Below are 15,114 nucleotides of genomic sequence, written 5' to 3' on the forward strand. Positions count from 1 at the left end.
CTGACGCTAAACTTATATACAGGGAGATGGGGACACCACCTTCCTAGAACTTTCATTTCACAGAGACGGTTCTCAGGCCCTTACGCAAAAATATTCCTGGGTTGAAATACTGGGAAGAGGATTATTTTGAAAAGATTTGCAAACTGTAGTATATTTGTACTACGGACTATTATTCAGCCATATAAAGGAATGACACACTGATACACGTGACCACATGGACGAACACTAAAAACATTATGCTAAATGACATAAGCCAGACATGAAACGACAAATATTGCATGATTCCATTTCTATGAAATGTCTAGACTAGGAAAATTCATAGAGACAGAATACAGATTAGAGAAAGTTCTGGAAAGAGACAGTGGTGATGGTTGCACAATATTGTGGATGTCCTGAATGCCGCTACACTGTATACTTAAAAATAGTTAAGTGGTAAATTTTCTGTCATATTTTACCATAATTAACAAAAAAAATAGTACACACAAAACAGACTTACATACATATATGCAAGAGACAGGAAAGACACGCGCACAATTTCTCAAGGCAATGCTCTAAGAGTGAAAGGAGGGAAATGGCTCCCTTTCCCTTTCGGCAACAGGGAAAATTCTAAGTTTTAAAATCTAGCCCACACTACCCTCCTGCTGAGCAGGTCAGCCGAGAACTGGGCCTCATGATCCTACTTCCCGCTCAGACCACCCAGAACAAGCCCAAACCCCGGAGTGATCCCCCTCCGAGTTCCCCCGGGGGCTCACTTCCTACTGCAACAAGCTGATCAGCCTATCTTTGTGGACTCTCGGTGCAGCTCTGCTTATCTTCGGTTGGAAGATATCAACATTCCTCTCCCATGAGATCTCCACAATCCAGCCAGAGACACCACTTCAACTCCCTTCAACACCGTCGATGGCTTTCCTTATTTTCAAAGTGAATATCCACGTCTTTTCTCCTGTGGCCCATCTCCCCAGACTCTCCATCCCACCTCAGGGCCTTTGTTAGCGCAATTGCATTTTCCTGAAATGCCTGCGTCTCAGCTGCTTTCGATGGGAACTCAAGCACTTGTCCGCAGAAATACACGTGTGCTGAGCACAGACATCTTCGGTCTTGTGCCCTCACAGAACCTTCTTGTCACTCAGGACACGTCCCCAAATGGTCCTGACATGAACATTGGGGAATTACTGGAGTCACCCACCAGCACGGGCAGATCCAGGTTTCGTTGGGCCTGTTTGGAGGCCCTGGTTTGGAAAAGGAATAGCCGGGGATGAACTCATCAGTAAACAGGAGAGCATTTATGGAGGATGAGAAAAGAAGGGGCCTTGGATGGGGTCTCTCCAAGGGAGGGGCCCGGAAGTTCAGCTTCATGAACTCCACGATAAACGGTAACCTTCCTATAAAACAGTAACCTCCATGACAGCAGGGCCTGTGTCCAGTTTTGCTCAAATGCTTATTGAACATATGCAAAGGTAGGTGAGAGGGTCTCCCACTAACCCATAGAGATGCTCTTCAGATCGAAGAGCCCCCTGCCCCCTGAATGAGCACAGCTTGCTTCCTCCCTTCCCCAAGTCTTTCTCCTCAGTCACCTTATTGGTGAGGCCTTCTGTGTCCACCCTATTGAAACTCTCTGTCACCCTGCGTTGTTTCTCTCCAAAATGAATGATCACGATCTAACATACTCCTTCAAAAAAAAAAAATGAACCAGTTGTTTCTCTCCTTTCAGTAGAATGTGAGGTCTCTTGGTAGACTTCCAGTGCCTACAAAAAAGCCTGACAATAGCAGGTCCTCATTATATTTCTGTTAAATGCGCGAATTAGTCCAATACGTGCAGTTCAATTGAGCTGAATGCATTTTGCATGTGGGGTGGACATGAATTTTTGAGGGCCCGAGGACACCCTATAGTCGGCTGCATGATGGCCCCCAAACATGGTCACAGCCTAATTCCTAGAACCTGTGAATATATTACTATGATGTGTCTTTTCCGCCCCCACCCACCAAGCAATCCTCCCACACCAGCGGGGTGTCCTACAATTCAACGCAATTTTGACACTATCGACCTGGAGACAGACTTCACAGGCTAAGGGTTCAGTCCTACGAGACTGCCCTCCCCTCCCCGCACTTCAGAAGCCAATTGCAAGACCACATTGTCGCCCGGGCTTCTGACAAACCAGCTACAGATTGGAGCTTCCCACAATACCCTTCTGTGTTTGACTAATTTGCTACAGCAGCTCACAGAACTCAGAGAAACATTTTACTTACTAGATTACTAACGAGAGAGGACGTATCTCAGGAATAGCCAGATGGCATTGATGTATAGGGTATGGTAATGGGGAAAGGGAGCAGAGCCTCCTCCATGCTCTCTTCAGGGGTGCCACCCTCCTGGCACCTCCACATGTCCACCAACCCGGAAGCTCTCTGAACCTCCTCCTCTCCTTTTGGGTTTTTATGGAGGCCTCATTACATGAGCATAGTTGATTCAATCTTGGGCCATTGAAGGATTCAATCTCGAGCCCCCTCGCTTCCGAGGTCAAGGGGTGGGACCAAAAATTTCAACCCTTTAATCACCTCGTTGGTTCCCCTGGCAACCAGCCTCCATCCTCTGGTGCTTTCCATAAATCACTCATTAACATAAACTCTGGTGTTGTTGAGAAGGGGTTTTTAAGAATCACAAGATACCTTTATTGCTCTTACCACTTAGGAAATCCCAAGGATTTTAGGAGCGCTTTACCAGAATCAGGATGAAGACCAAACATGTACTTCTCATTATAAATCACAATATCACAGTTAACCTTCCATGGAAAAAGGGACTTTGCCGATGTAATTAAGTGAGGAATCTTGAGACGGGGAGATTATCCTGGACAGCGTGTGGGGGGGGCCCAATATAATAATCACCAGGGTCCTTAGAAGCAGGACCCAGGAGGGGCAGAGTCAGAGAAAGTGTGATGATGAAAGCAGAGGTTGGAGTGAGGCTGGGCCATAAGCCAAGACATGTGGGCAGCTTCTAGATGCTGGAAAACATAAGAAAATGGATTCTTCCCTAGAACATAGCCATGAGAAACGAATAGAGATTTAATACAGATTTTAGTTTTCTATTGGTGTTTTAACTAACTACTGCACCTTAGTGGCTCAAAACCACACACACTTATTATGTTACTGTTGTGAATGTCAGAAGTCTCCAGTGGGTCTTGTGGGGCTACAAGAAAGGTGTCGGCAGAGACTCCAGGTGAAAATCACTTGTTTTTTTTTGTTGCGTGTAGAGGCTGCCTGCACTTCTCGGCTCCTCGTCACATGACTCTAACCTCTGCAGCGATAATGCAGCATACCAGGGAGATTTTGTGACTGTTTGTGACTCAGCATTATTGTGGCAATAGGTAACGTCTATCTCGAGGCCGATCTCTCTCTCTCTCTCTCTCACACACACTGTTGCAAAGCAAGACTGCCAATATGCCAAGTGACTGGTACAGATAGAAAGCACCATTGGAGGATAAGGCTAGAGCAGGGCTGCCCTGAAAAGGCAATGTTTGAATCAAACCCTCGGCAATAGAAGTGGGTTCTGCAGAGGTGAGGGAGGAGGGTGGGCTTTCCGGGTAGGGGGAGTGGCAGAAACAAAGGCTAGGAAGAAGGAGAATAAAACCTGTGCTTAGAACTCTTGGGGCGAATCTGCAGAAGGGAAGGTTGGTGTGGAGTGGTAAAGGAGACAGAGGCAGCGAAGGCTGCTGGTGGCCATGGCAGGCGCCAAACGTTGGCTGGAGCAGTTGGTCCTCTTCTGGTCCCTGGTGGCGCCAAATGCCGTTGGGCAAAGCCATGACTGGATGAAAGAGATGTTTCTGGAAGGGCACTGTGGGGGCAGTGTGTGCTCTTCAAGGAAGGTGATGCGTGGGATCTTGGAGGAAAAAAGAACAGGTGTCTCTCTCCCCACAGATTTTGCCAGCAGCTCTTCTGCTCCTACCTGCCTCTTCGTTAGCGACTCTTTTTAAAGTCTTCACAACCAAACCGATTCAATTAGTGCACGAGGTTTAATTAATGCCACAGATACTACACCTTGAGTTGACAGTATGTCTCAGAGGCTTTCTCGCACTTAGTTTCTTTATTCGGTCACATCCCTGAGAGACCAGGAACTGGAAGGGAGAGGAGAGCGAACTCATTCTCCTTGTAGGTCTCAAAATTCTTGGAAGCAGAAAAGGGGGAAGAGAGTGGGGCTTTCAGTATCCACTTCCAAGCTTAGTTCCAAGTTCTAGTGGAGAAAACAGATGCAGAGAAGCCAGGAGACCCCAAGTCTAATAACACTAAATATTTGAGGGCTTTTTTTTTTTTTAAATCACTTTACTAATTACTCTGGTTTTAATCTTCGGCTATTTGATTAACTTAATCTTATTTTCGTCCAGGGGCCCTTGCTAAAGCGATTTCCTTTTAGTGATGTGAGTAAACACTATATTGATCCACCTAATTGTAAATACTGTCTCTGCTTTTGTGATCTGGGCGATTTTGTCAAGGGTACAAAGAACAAAATAAGAGACACATTTTTACTATTTAACTGATGGGGAAGCCCGTGTTCTATATTGACCTGCAGTGATTTAAAAATCCTTTTCCTCCTCCCCCCACTTGTTTCCCACCCCCTTCTCCTTTCAATTTGTGGTTGGGAAGGTTCTGTTTTGGTGTAAACTTGGATTTTTCACCTGGTTGCCAGGCAACAGAAGCCACTCCAGTCAGGATGCATATACATGTTAAATTGTCCTCAGCCACCTCTGAGGCTGGGCCTGTCAAAACTCTGGTGTGTGCATGAATTATGTGGGGGAGCTGGTTAAAAATGCAAGCGGGTATTAGACCCGCTTGCATTGTTCCTAACGGGCAGGTGTGTGTGTGTGTGGGAGGGGGTGGGGGTAAAGGCCAGGAATTGGCTTTTGAAACAAGTGGCCCCACTGATGGCAGGTGTTCTGAGGAGGCCTGAGATACCCAGTGCCTAAATAGCAAATGGCGAATGACCTCAAGGTGGGGCTGTTCGAGCTTCAGTGAGAGTAAAGGGCTGAGATAGGTGGAAGGGACCAGAGCGTGGATCTTAGTTTATTTACTTGTGTATATGAAACCAGGAGTCCTCATGACTTTGATTAAATTTAGCTTTAAATCCTAGCTCTAGAAATCATCGCTCTCTCCCCCCCACCTCCAGAGACCTAGCCTTTGCCCCTGATAATCAGCAACCCCCAAGGCAGAAGGCAGTAGCCCCCATCTGACTAAAGATCACAAGCTCCAGCCTCTGGCAGGCTAGAGATAACATCTTGACCTAAGTTCTGTTTCAGCTCCTGAGCCCCAAGGTGGGACAACCTCCTGGCTATTTTCCCATGAAACCAGACAGAGGGACGCCAGAACAGATCTCAGAATTGTCCTCAAGATCTGAAGAAATGATTTATTACCCTTTACCCCACCTCCGACCTGTCAGCTCCCAGCATGACCTTGAGGCCCTGAGCCCACAGTGTCTTGTGATTTTGCCCTATGGACTCTGTAACCTACATGATATTGGGGTGTTCGGGCTTTTGAGCATTAGCTTCCCATTCTGCTGGGTGATGCCATTCATAATAAAATAGCCAGTCTTTCTCCACTGTAATTCTTGGTGTTTAGTGTTTGGCTCTGCTAGTGCCGGTGGATGACTCTTTTGGTAAAATATAGGGCTATTCTGTCCTGTCCTATCCTATCCTACCCTATGTGTGTTGCACGTATTAACCCAGGTAATCCTGTCTCACTGCAGTGAATTTGAAACAATCATGGCCTGTTTTACAGTGAAGCAATGAAGGCACAGAGAAGTTGGGTAATTTATCTGAAGTTGCACAGCCAGGAAGTAGGAGCTAGGATTTGAATCGTGGACAGTCTGGGTCTCTTAAGCAGCAGCACTGGGTGGTGGCTAAAAATGCAGATCTAGAGCCGATCAGTCTGTGTTCAGACTCCACCTCTGACATTTACTAGCTGTGTTGACCTTGCTTAAGCCAGCCAATCAGCTGGTGCCTCAGTTTCCCAAGTTCTGAACCGGGGAGAGCAATGAAAACAAGTCAAAGTGTTCTGGTGAAGACTGGGCGCCTAATAATTGGCAGCCATTGTTTTAATTAACTGACCAGCGTCTGTAGAGCAGGGCCGAGCCGGCACTGAGAAATGCCCTGGTGGCTGCTCCCTCTCTGACCTGCAGCTCGCCCTCAAGGTCATCTTCAGAATGGCCTAGGACTTGGCCCAAGTTTTGGTGGCGACAATATTGCAGCTCAGGCTTTCCCTCTGACTAGTTGGAGACTATGCTCCCCTCCCCATTCTCCCCTTTCCCAAGTCCACTTCCCAATCAGCCTCCTGCCCCCTCTGTTTCAGGTTGGGCTTCCTGGGGGTGGAGGGGGGGTGCCCTGGCGCGTGACAGTGGGCACACGCGCGAGAAATTCCCACGCGCACTGAACAAATGACAGCAGTCAGCCAAGTTGAGTTCACTTTTTAATGTTTTAACCATAATGCAAACAGGCAGAAGGAGACTTTTGTTGAGTTCCATCCAATGAGAAGATGAGAACTATACAGAAGAAGAGCATGCGGCAAACACAGCCTGGACAACCGCGCAAAGAGCGTGGGGTGGGTGTCAGTCCTTCAGGGAAGGTGCCGGGAGCACACGGGATACTTGGCGGAGATCAGCAGCATCGAGAGCTCAGAGGTAGCGGGGAAGGCCGAGTTGCTGACAGTGTGTGTGTGTGGCGAGATGTGACACTGCTCTGCCCCCCTCCCCCGCTCCCCAACCCCGGAATGGAACCCCCGGGTACAGCGGTGTGAGCAACCAAATGAGCATGCTCTCTCTCTCTCTCTCTCAGCCTTCCAGAAAAACCACTGCTGAGCCCGGAGTGGGTCTTTACAATCACGGTGACAACAAGACAACAAGGAAAACAGGGTGGAGGTGGGCGGCAGGGCACAGGTGGGCACTGGGCCTCCATGGATCTTAACCAGAACGGACGTTGAGGGTATCGCTTGGTACTGAAATGGAGCTGCCAACGTGCTGTCTTGGGAGGGAGTTTGTGAAACCACACCTTTTCATTCCTCCATCACAATCCTTGGAGTCTCAGTTGGGCAGCTGATAATGGAAATAGCCATTAGGCTGAGGAATGCTCTGCTTAGTCCAGAAGGCCTAGGGCAGCCAGGAGAGATTCTGTGGCCCCCCAGGGACATCTGGCGATGTCTGAAGACGTATTTGGTTATCACGCTTGGGGGGACTGCTGCTGGCATCATCTAGTGGGATGGAGGCAGGGACACCGCTCAATGTCTTCCAATGCCAAGGTCAGCCCCCACCACAAAGGGTTCTTCAGCCCCAAATGCCACTAGTGCACCTCTGGACAGACCCTGGGCTAGAATCCCCTACAGCTGAGGAGTCGAGTCGGAACATTTGGATGCCCTGGAGTCATTTTCTAGAAGACTGTGGAAAGCCACATCTGAAGGAAGATTGGTTCCTGCCCACCAGGGCCAGAGTGGGCTCTGTCCTGGGCTGCACAGACATGCCCTACTCGTTTAGAACCACTGAGAGTCTAGGACAAAATGAACCCATACACATAACAAGTCATATTGACGCCTGACCTCCCCCCTTGCACGTGGCTTTGACAAGAGCAGAGGCCCGACGCAGATGTTCGTTCTAAGGTTATAAGTTCACCTCGGTCCTCAGGTCTGAGACACATCCGTGTTTGGGGAGAGGTGGCTGTGCCTATTGCCACCAGGCAGGGAATGGCAGTGGACTGAGGGCAGGGTAGGTGTGAGAGAAAGAAGAGGCCAGGCAGGCGTTAGCCCCCCGAAGGCCAAATTCAGCTTCATGGGGATCATGTGTGTTGAGTTCCTGAGGGGCAGACTGTCAGACCTGTGTTTCCTCCATCCCAGCTCCTGGCCTTTCGTTCTTGAGCCTTTAATTTGGATGCAGGAGACATTGCAAGGGTTGGGAGAAGAGAGGGAGTGTGGCCAGGTCACATAGGAAGCTCATATTAGTAATAGTTCTTCCTTCTTGTCATTGCAGGCGGTCGCAGATTAATGTGCCAATGCAGACAGAAGGCTTTGTGGGAAAGTGGGCCTAGAGACATGCTGGGATCGGGGCCGTGGAGACAGAAATACACAAGTCAACATGGCCTGCAAAAACCAAAATCTTACATCCACAGTTTTCCTCATAGCAGGGATTAAAAGGCCGCCCTGGGGGCTGGTGCTGTGGGGATAAACATCTGGCTTGACCATTCTGGCAGAAACCACTCTGAGTTAGAACAATCTCACTTGTTTCGGACTCAGGGCAAAACCTGACCTCCTTTTGGAGCCCAAAGCAGGTGGCTGCTGAGAGCAAATCTGGCAAGAAAATCCTGTGTACTGAGTCCAAGGTCTGCTGACCTGGGGTCAGTTCTCTTTCTGAGCTTCTAGGCCTGGCTGGACCTTGGAAGGATTGACCCTGTGGACTCAGGGAGAAGCTGGTTATCACGTCAGCATCTCAAACTCATCTTTCCCTTGAGCCTGTTTGTGTTTCACAAGGCCCCTTTCTCAACCGAGAGGCAAGAATCTTGACTTTCTCGTTTGTTTTCATCTTCCACAACAGATTGGTCCCAAGTCCTGTTGATTCAACCCTGGAATGTCTTTTATCACTACATCGGCTTCTTCCCTCATTCCAGCCTCGGTTACTACAATCAAGTACCGATAGGTCAACTGGCCGGCCATCATGCTCTAGGCTGCGGTCAGAACATTCTTTTCCAAGCATAATGCCAGTCGCAGTATTTCCCCCTTTCGTAAACACTTGAGGACCCCTGTTGCCTACCAAATAAAGTCAAAAGTCGTTAACATGCCACTCCCCTCTCCCCATCTTCTGGTCCCTGACCACCTTCCCAGCATTTCTCACCGTTCTGACCCTCCTCAGCCTTCCAAAGCTGGGCTGTCTGAGGCCACGCCCCGTTTACCCTACGTGCTCCCTGTCCATGCCTTTCTTTTCACTGTTTCTACTTCCTGGCAAACCTGTCTCCCCAAAGCCGATGGAATCCCACCCATTTCTCAAACCCCGGACATTTACATCAGTTCTAAGGATTGTGTCCCTACATGCCAGACTCTGTCTAACCTGTAAGAAAAGAACTGTGTTTTGCTCTGTATGCTCCACCATGCCTTCCGATTACTGGAGAAGCAAGAAATGTTATAGATGAAGTGAAAACATAGAATTTGATCGCTTACATGGCCCAAGTATTGTAACTGGGCATCTTAGGGGCAGTCTCTCATTTAACCCACCTTGTTATACAGGTGGCTATGCAGGCTCAAAAGGTTAACAATTCACCAGCCTACAGCTGTCTGCAGAAACAGGGGGAGCGTTAGCATTTGGACTCAGGTTGGCTTCCAAAACGCCATTTTAGTGGGTCTGAAGCATTCCCCTCAAAAAAAAGCTACCTGGCTGACTCTCTCTGTAGAAACCAAGAGAAGACCATCTCCTCTCAGGGAGTTTAACTACTTCTGCTTCGTTCCCAACACTAGGTACGGGAATTACAGTCATAATAATGATAGAACATGAAGTCCCAGCTTTCCGGTCGCTGGGGTTGGATGTCCCATTCTTCCTGGCCAAACTTACTTTTGTTAAGTGGGGTTCTAGCTACTGCAGGCCAATTCACAGGGGAGAGGTAAAGAACAAGTCTATAACCTGGGTAACCCCCAAATGCCAGTGAATCCTATTTTTGCTCACCTATTGTTATACCAAAATTTGCACCTATTTTTGGCTACTTGGACTGAACTAAAAACCACCACAAGAGGGCAGCACTTACACACCCTGGATCAGAACTAAATCCTAAATCAGAACTCCATCCTCCACTTCTTAGGCTTCTTATAGCCAGGCTTTTGGTACCAGGGATTCTGACAAATGAGAGGAAACAGATCAGCCCAGTTTCCTGTCCTCTAGCCAGCTGTGAAGCAGCTGTGTTGGGGTTGAAAGCTATTTACTTAAAAAAAATAATTCTTCTTGGGAACAAAGATGAGTCCTGGTTATATAATAATTTCTTTGGCCTTCCCGACAAAACAAGAGTGTTATTTCCACCTGTCTGCCTATTGCTAGAGGAACAGAGATATATGAAGAAGGTGCCTGGCACAGAGTAAGCGCTCACACGTATTTATTCGTTGATGGAAAAGCATTCGTGCATAAAGCTTAATTTAGAGAGGGAAGCACACTCCCTCTTTGAGGGAGGTTGAGCACAGCAGTTCAGTCCCTGGGGAGCTTTGTGATATCTTAGCAGGTATCTCCAAAAGGCTCAAGGGGTTGGAAAGAAATCCCCTGGGAGGAAAGCTACTAGGAGCCAGAATTGTGTGGGGTTTACAATGGGCTTCGCTCCAGGGTCGAAAGGGTCGGGGAGCATGCTGAGTGTTTGTTCTCTATGCCCATGGAAGCCTGAGCAGGAGCAAACAGGATTAAAGGCAGGCAGGGAGATTATAACTCTGTCCCAGGGAAGGGACACCAGCGAGAGCTGCCAGGGTGGGTGGGGAAAGGCGAGATAGAGTTTGTCCTTGGACTTTACGAGTCTTGGAAGTTGTCCCCCCTCAACACCTTTTTGGCACCCCCATTCTAAGGCCCGTCCAAAGAAGGCCAGGGCACTTTCTCTTTGGCAAACCCCCAAATAGAGCATCAAGAAAGAAATGCCCATTGTGCAGTACATAAAGGAAGTGCCATCTTTCTGTGTGACAAAACCAAACCAAACAGAAGGATGGGACTGGCTGAATGCTTCCCTTCCAATGCTGGGGGCCCAGGGTAGACCCCCGGAGGCAGTCCCTTATGTGTGGGGCCACTGGGATTTCTTGGCTCTCTCTGGACGCTGCCTGCTATCGATTTTTAGCACTTAAGTGTATAAAGGGACTCTTCCAGTGCATTTACTTGGAGAGGGTAAACTCAGGAGGTTGCCTGCCAGGCAGAAATTGTACCTGCCCTGATTCCTGCTAAAGACTGCTGCCAAGTTTTGATCTGAGTTAAGGATAATTTATTTGTCAAAATTATTTTACCAGGTTAAAAATTTGGGGGATCACTTTTAGAAAGCCAAAAGACTGAAGACCAGGTTCTTCCTCCCCTGAGCTATGGTCCTGTAGGAGACGCCATGCGGTGCCCCATTACGCTTCCCTCCCCAAACCGGTTCCACTGTGACTGGCTTCCATTATTTTACCCCCAAGGGTGAAACAGCAAGCCCCACTTGGGAGACTAAAAGCAGAACCATGACACCTTTCCTTCATATTGTTTCCGGTCTTCACAGCTTTACAGGTTGATCCATTTATACTTTTTAGCTTTATAACATTACAACGAGGGGAGACTGAGGACAAGGGACTTGTCTGAAGTCACCAGGTGGCAAAAACGAGAAGATTCTTATTTCCAGCCCGCTCCCTTGGACAAGGCTACTTCTGGCCTTGAGGGTGTTATTGCCTCTGAGGCCAAATCAGATGATTCCGGCTGGGGTGGGTGGGGTTGGAGAAGGCGTTGCCCCATCCACTAGATGGGTTAGTTTCCCAGCGAGGGCGCCGCTAACTGGCGCCAGAATCTAACTACATCGAATTCGTTGATTTCCCCCTTTTCGTTGGAGATTTCCCCCTTAACCATCACATGCCGCTCTCCATGGCTGACCCTTTATAACCGGGACCCTTAGAGCGCTTCCCAGTGTTACAGGGACCCTAGCACAGACCCTTAGTTATGGAGCCAGCAGAGGCTGGGGCACCGGGGGTCTGGAGGCAACGCGCTTACAACAGGCAAGAGGATGGTCGCGACCCAGGCGCACTGCACATGCGTACACGTGCGCACACCCAGAACATCGTCATAAAAAACGGGGGACTTCAGTGGCCGAGGGACTGGCTCAGAAAACTCTTCTGTGTTGCCCCTGCAGCCTCTCCAGGGGAACCCCAGAAAACCAGCCGTGCCACGAGCGGTGCCCATGTTCCGGTGCTCTCACGCACCGCTGATGTCTCCTTGTCAGGAAGGGTGGGGGGGACAGTTTTGTAAGAGCCACTGCGGATTATAAAGGCATTGCATTGCAGCAGGAAAACTCAAGGAGGAAACCCAAGAAGGGAACACTGAGAGGCGAGAACCCAGAAGAGGGAAACCAGGACACGCGGCGACAGGACGAGAGGCAGAGCGGGGGGCCACGCGCGGTCCCGTAGGAAAGGTTCAGCAGTGTCCACGCTTACAAAACCCGCTGCCACCCCTGCCGGAGCGCATGGGGCGGCCCCCCTGCCATCCGTCTGGGCAAGAGGATCCGGTTAGGAGTTAAAAACGCTGTGGGAAGAGAAGTGGGCAGGGTGTTAGTGCCACGGGAGCAAGACTGCTCTGTTTGCTTCAAGACCCAGAGAAAACCAACTAAACCGGGGGCAGCGGCTTCCACTGTCATTTCCTCTGTAGCCCCAGTGTCCTAGACGGGACCTGGCACCTAGTTGGGGCTTATCTTGAATGAACGAATGAATGAACGAATGAATGAATGAATGCTTGCTCACTGACACAACTGCCCAGGAAGGGGGACATTTAAAGGAGCTTTGTGACAACCACTGGAGTTGTGATCTTAGTGGCAGTAACACGCGTCTACTTGACATAAAAGTATGTTTTTGAGGCTGCCGTGTCATCAGGGGAAAAAAGGGAGGATGCTGGAGAAATGGAGTCTGTGACCTATGCTCCCGAAAACAAGACGGCTGAATTCCTACCTAATTTAATGTAAAGGACACTGGGGTCTGCAGGCAACGCGCCTGCAGAGGCGAGAGGATGGTCGGTTTCCAGGTATTCTGTGGCAGGGAACGGGGGAAGTGAAATTACAGTCAAGGATCCTGTATCATCGCATTGAGGTCAGGTTTAAACAGTGAGATTCAATCCCAATATTGTGGTGCCCCGGATTGTTTCCAGCAATTTCTAGTGGAGGAGTGACATTGGCAAAACAATGCCACTTGGGATTTGCATCAATGAAACGGTTCCTAGCAATTTGCCGTGTGTGAGAGGTGGTGTCAATGCTGGAAATACATCATTCCACTAGGGGGAGCCCCAGGCAGAAGCTGGCAGGCAAAACTGGGGTTCCCACACTTGAAGGGGGTCTCAGAATCTCCCAGAGGGCTCGTTAAAACACAAACTGCTGCACCCTAACATAAGAGTTTCAGGTTCAGCTGGTCTGGGGTGGCCTATTTGCATTTCTAACACATTTCCAGGTGCCGCTGTGCCAGGGGGACCCCTCTGTGGGAAAGCCATGGGAATGAAATCAGGCATCCCTGCCCATCAGGACCCAGAAGAGAGGGCTCTGCCCCCCCCTTGCCTGTGGGATGGGGCCAGCTTACTCATCGGTGTCTTTTTTGCTCTCTTCAATGAAGGCAATGGATTCAGATCTAAGGCGGTTGGTCACTTCGTACGTTCTCAGGGTGACCCCGAAAATGTCCTCATGGTAGCGATTATCATCCTAGGGGACAAAAATAGTCAGGAAACAAACGGCCCTCAAATGCCAGCCAAGGTCACGGAGAGGGGGTAGACGTACCGACATGCAGAATGGACTATCCCTAAAGAAAACGGTTCCTAAAGAAGGGAGGCCTAACCCAGTGCCCCCTGGAGGTCCCTTGGTCTCCAAGACTGTTTCAGCAAAACCCTTTGTCCTCCAAGGCATGGGACCTCTCTAGCCAAGATGGCAAAGAGCACTTATGCTCCTGTCCAGGAACAGCGCTGCTGCTTTGTCAATTCTGAGGTCATATGGAAACCTCACCGTTTTCCCCATTCCTCCCAACTCCTGACTCCTGCATGTTCAGACCTGGGCATGGCTGGGTTTAGTGTGAAACATCACAGCCCTAGAGACCAGCAGGGATGGGAGAGAAGAAAAAGTGCCCGCTTAGCACTCAGGGAACACCTTCCCTGTTGCCAAAGTGGAGATTTCTTGGGCACAGTGATGCACTGATTTAAGTTCAGAAGGTTTGAAAGAGAGTTGTTCTTCTGTAGAATAGTTTCATTTTTTTTTTTTTTGTTGGGTTGGTTTTTCAACCTTATTCTGCAGAGTTCTCAGGAATCTATGAAAGTATCTCCTGAGGGTAATAGCAAAGAGACTGAGGGAAGGGGCCCTCTGCAGCTCTCCTTGGATCTCTGACATTTCTACCAAAAAGCTCTTCCTTTTTTTAATCTACTGGGGTTTAGCATCAGATTCAGAGCAAGAGCTTCTTCTGCAAAAAATGTTGATGATTGTTCATTTCGGGAAGAAGGGAGAAAGATGGGATCGCCCCTGGAGCTTCGTGGAAGTCTAGATTCATTTTTTTCTCTTTGGGGCAGTTGGTCACATAGTTAGGACTTTGCATGTGGGGTGGCTCCTAACCTTTGTGAAAAATAGGAAAAGGCATGTCTCCATCTGGGGTGGACCCAGTTCCGTGCCAAGGTGAATGGCTTGGAGAACTAAGCATGGGATAGCTTTCCGTTCTCACTTGCTTCCCTTAGACAGACCTTTTTGTGCAGTACCTAACCTGCACAACTGCACAGGAGAGTGCTACTGCTTGGTTCTGAGGGCAGGAAAAGTTGGGTTAGGATGGTTTCTGTTTTGCTACCCAGTAGTTCATCCACTTGTTATTTTCACAAACCGCAGCTCCAACCATATTGAATACACTTACCTACACACCCCACCATCCTTCCTTCTCTCTCAACTATGGGGGTAAATCCTCTACCCCCAGCCATAAATGGAAAAATGGGAGCAGGGATGTCATCATGGCTCCCCTAATCATCGAGATAGATGGGGTGAGGAAGAGGAGACAGGACACGGGATGCCGGGAAAGGGATCCAAGAATCCAGCCCGTCACTCACCCTCAGCCGGCTGATGAACACGCCGGCGTCCTCCACTGAGAGTTTCCCCTGCTGGGTCATGATGCGCTGGATGGCTTTGAGGACATCAGCGGCCATGGTGACGTCCCCGCAGACGTAAATGTGGCCCCCTTGCTCCTTCAGGGCTCGGTACACGGGTTCCGCCAGCTGCTCTTGCAGGATATCCTGCACGTACTTCTGTGCGGAGCGTGAGGACCAGTGAGCAGGAGCCGGGCTATAACGCTGCTGTGTAGCTCACTCCGCCACAGGGAGCAGAACCTGACACGGGAGCTTGTGGGCAGGTAGTACAGTTCTCCAGGTGACCCCAGGGGATTGGGGAGTGTGAAATCAGGGAGGAA

At 49.3% G+C, this 15,114-nt stretch overlaps 1 protein-coding gene across 4 annotated transcripts in view; it reads right to left on the reverse strand.

Moving 5' to 3' along the window:
- Positions 1-6,444: 6,444 nt before the first annotated feature.
- The window catches only part of NOS1 (nitric oxide synthase 1), a 163,376-nt gene continuing 154,706 nt past the window's right edge, over positions 6,445-15,114 (reverse strand). For all 4 annotated transcript variants that reach the window (XM_033097858.1, XM_033097859.1, XM_033097857.1 and 1 more), the window contains 3 exons: positions 14,759-14,953; positions 13,267-13,385; positions 6,445-12,229 (listed from right to left, as the gene is read on the reverse strand). In XM_033097858.1, the coding sequence (XP_032953749.1) occupies positions 12,214-12,229; positions 13,267-13,385; positions 14,759-14,953 (330 nt within the window). In that variant the 3' untranslated portion in view covers positions 6,445-12,213. The remainder of the gene's footprint in view (positions 12,230-13,266; positions 13,386-14,758; positions 14,954-15,114) is intronic.

The sequence above is a fragment of the Rhinolophus ferrumequinum genome, chromosome 25 (genome assembly GCF_004115265.2).
Source record: "Rhinolophus ferrumequinum isolate MPI-CBG mRhiFer1 chromosome 25, mRhiFer1_v1.p, whole genome shotgun sequence".
NCBI classification, from domain to species: domain Eukaryota; kingdom Metazoa; phylum Chordata; class Mammalia; order Chiroptera; family Rhinolophidae; genus Rhinolophus; species Rhinolophus ferrumequinum.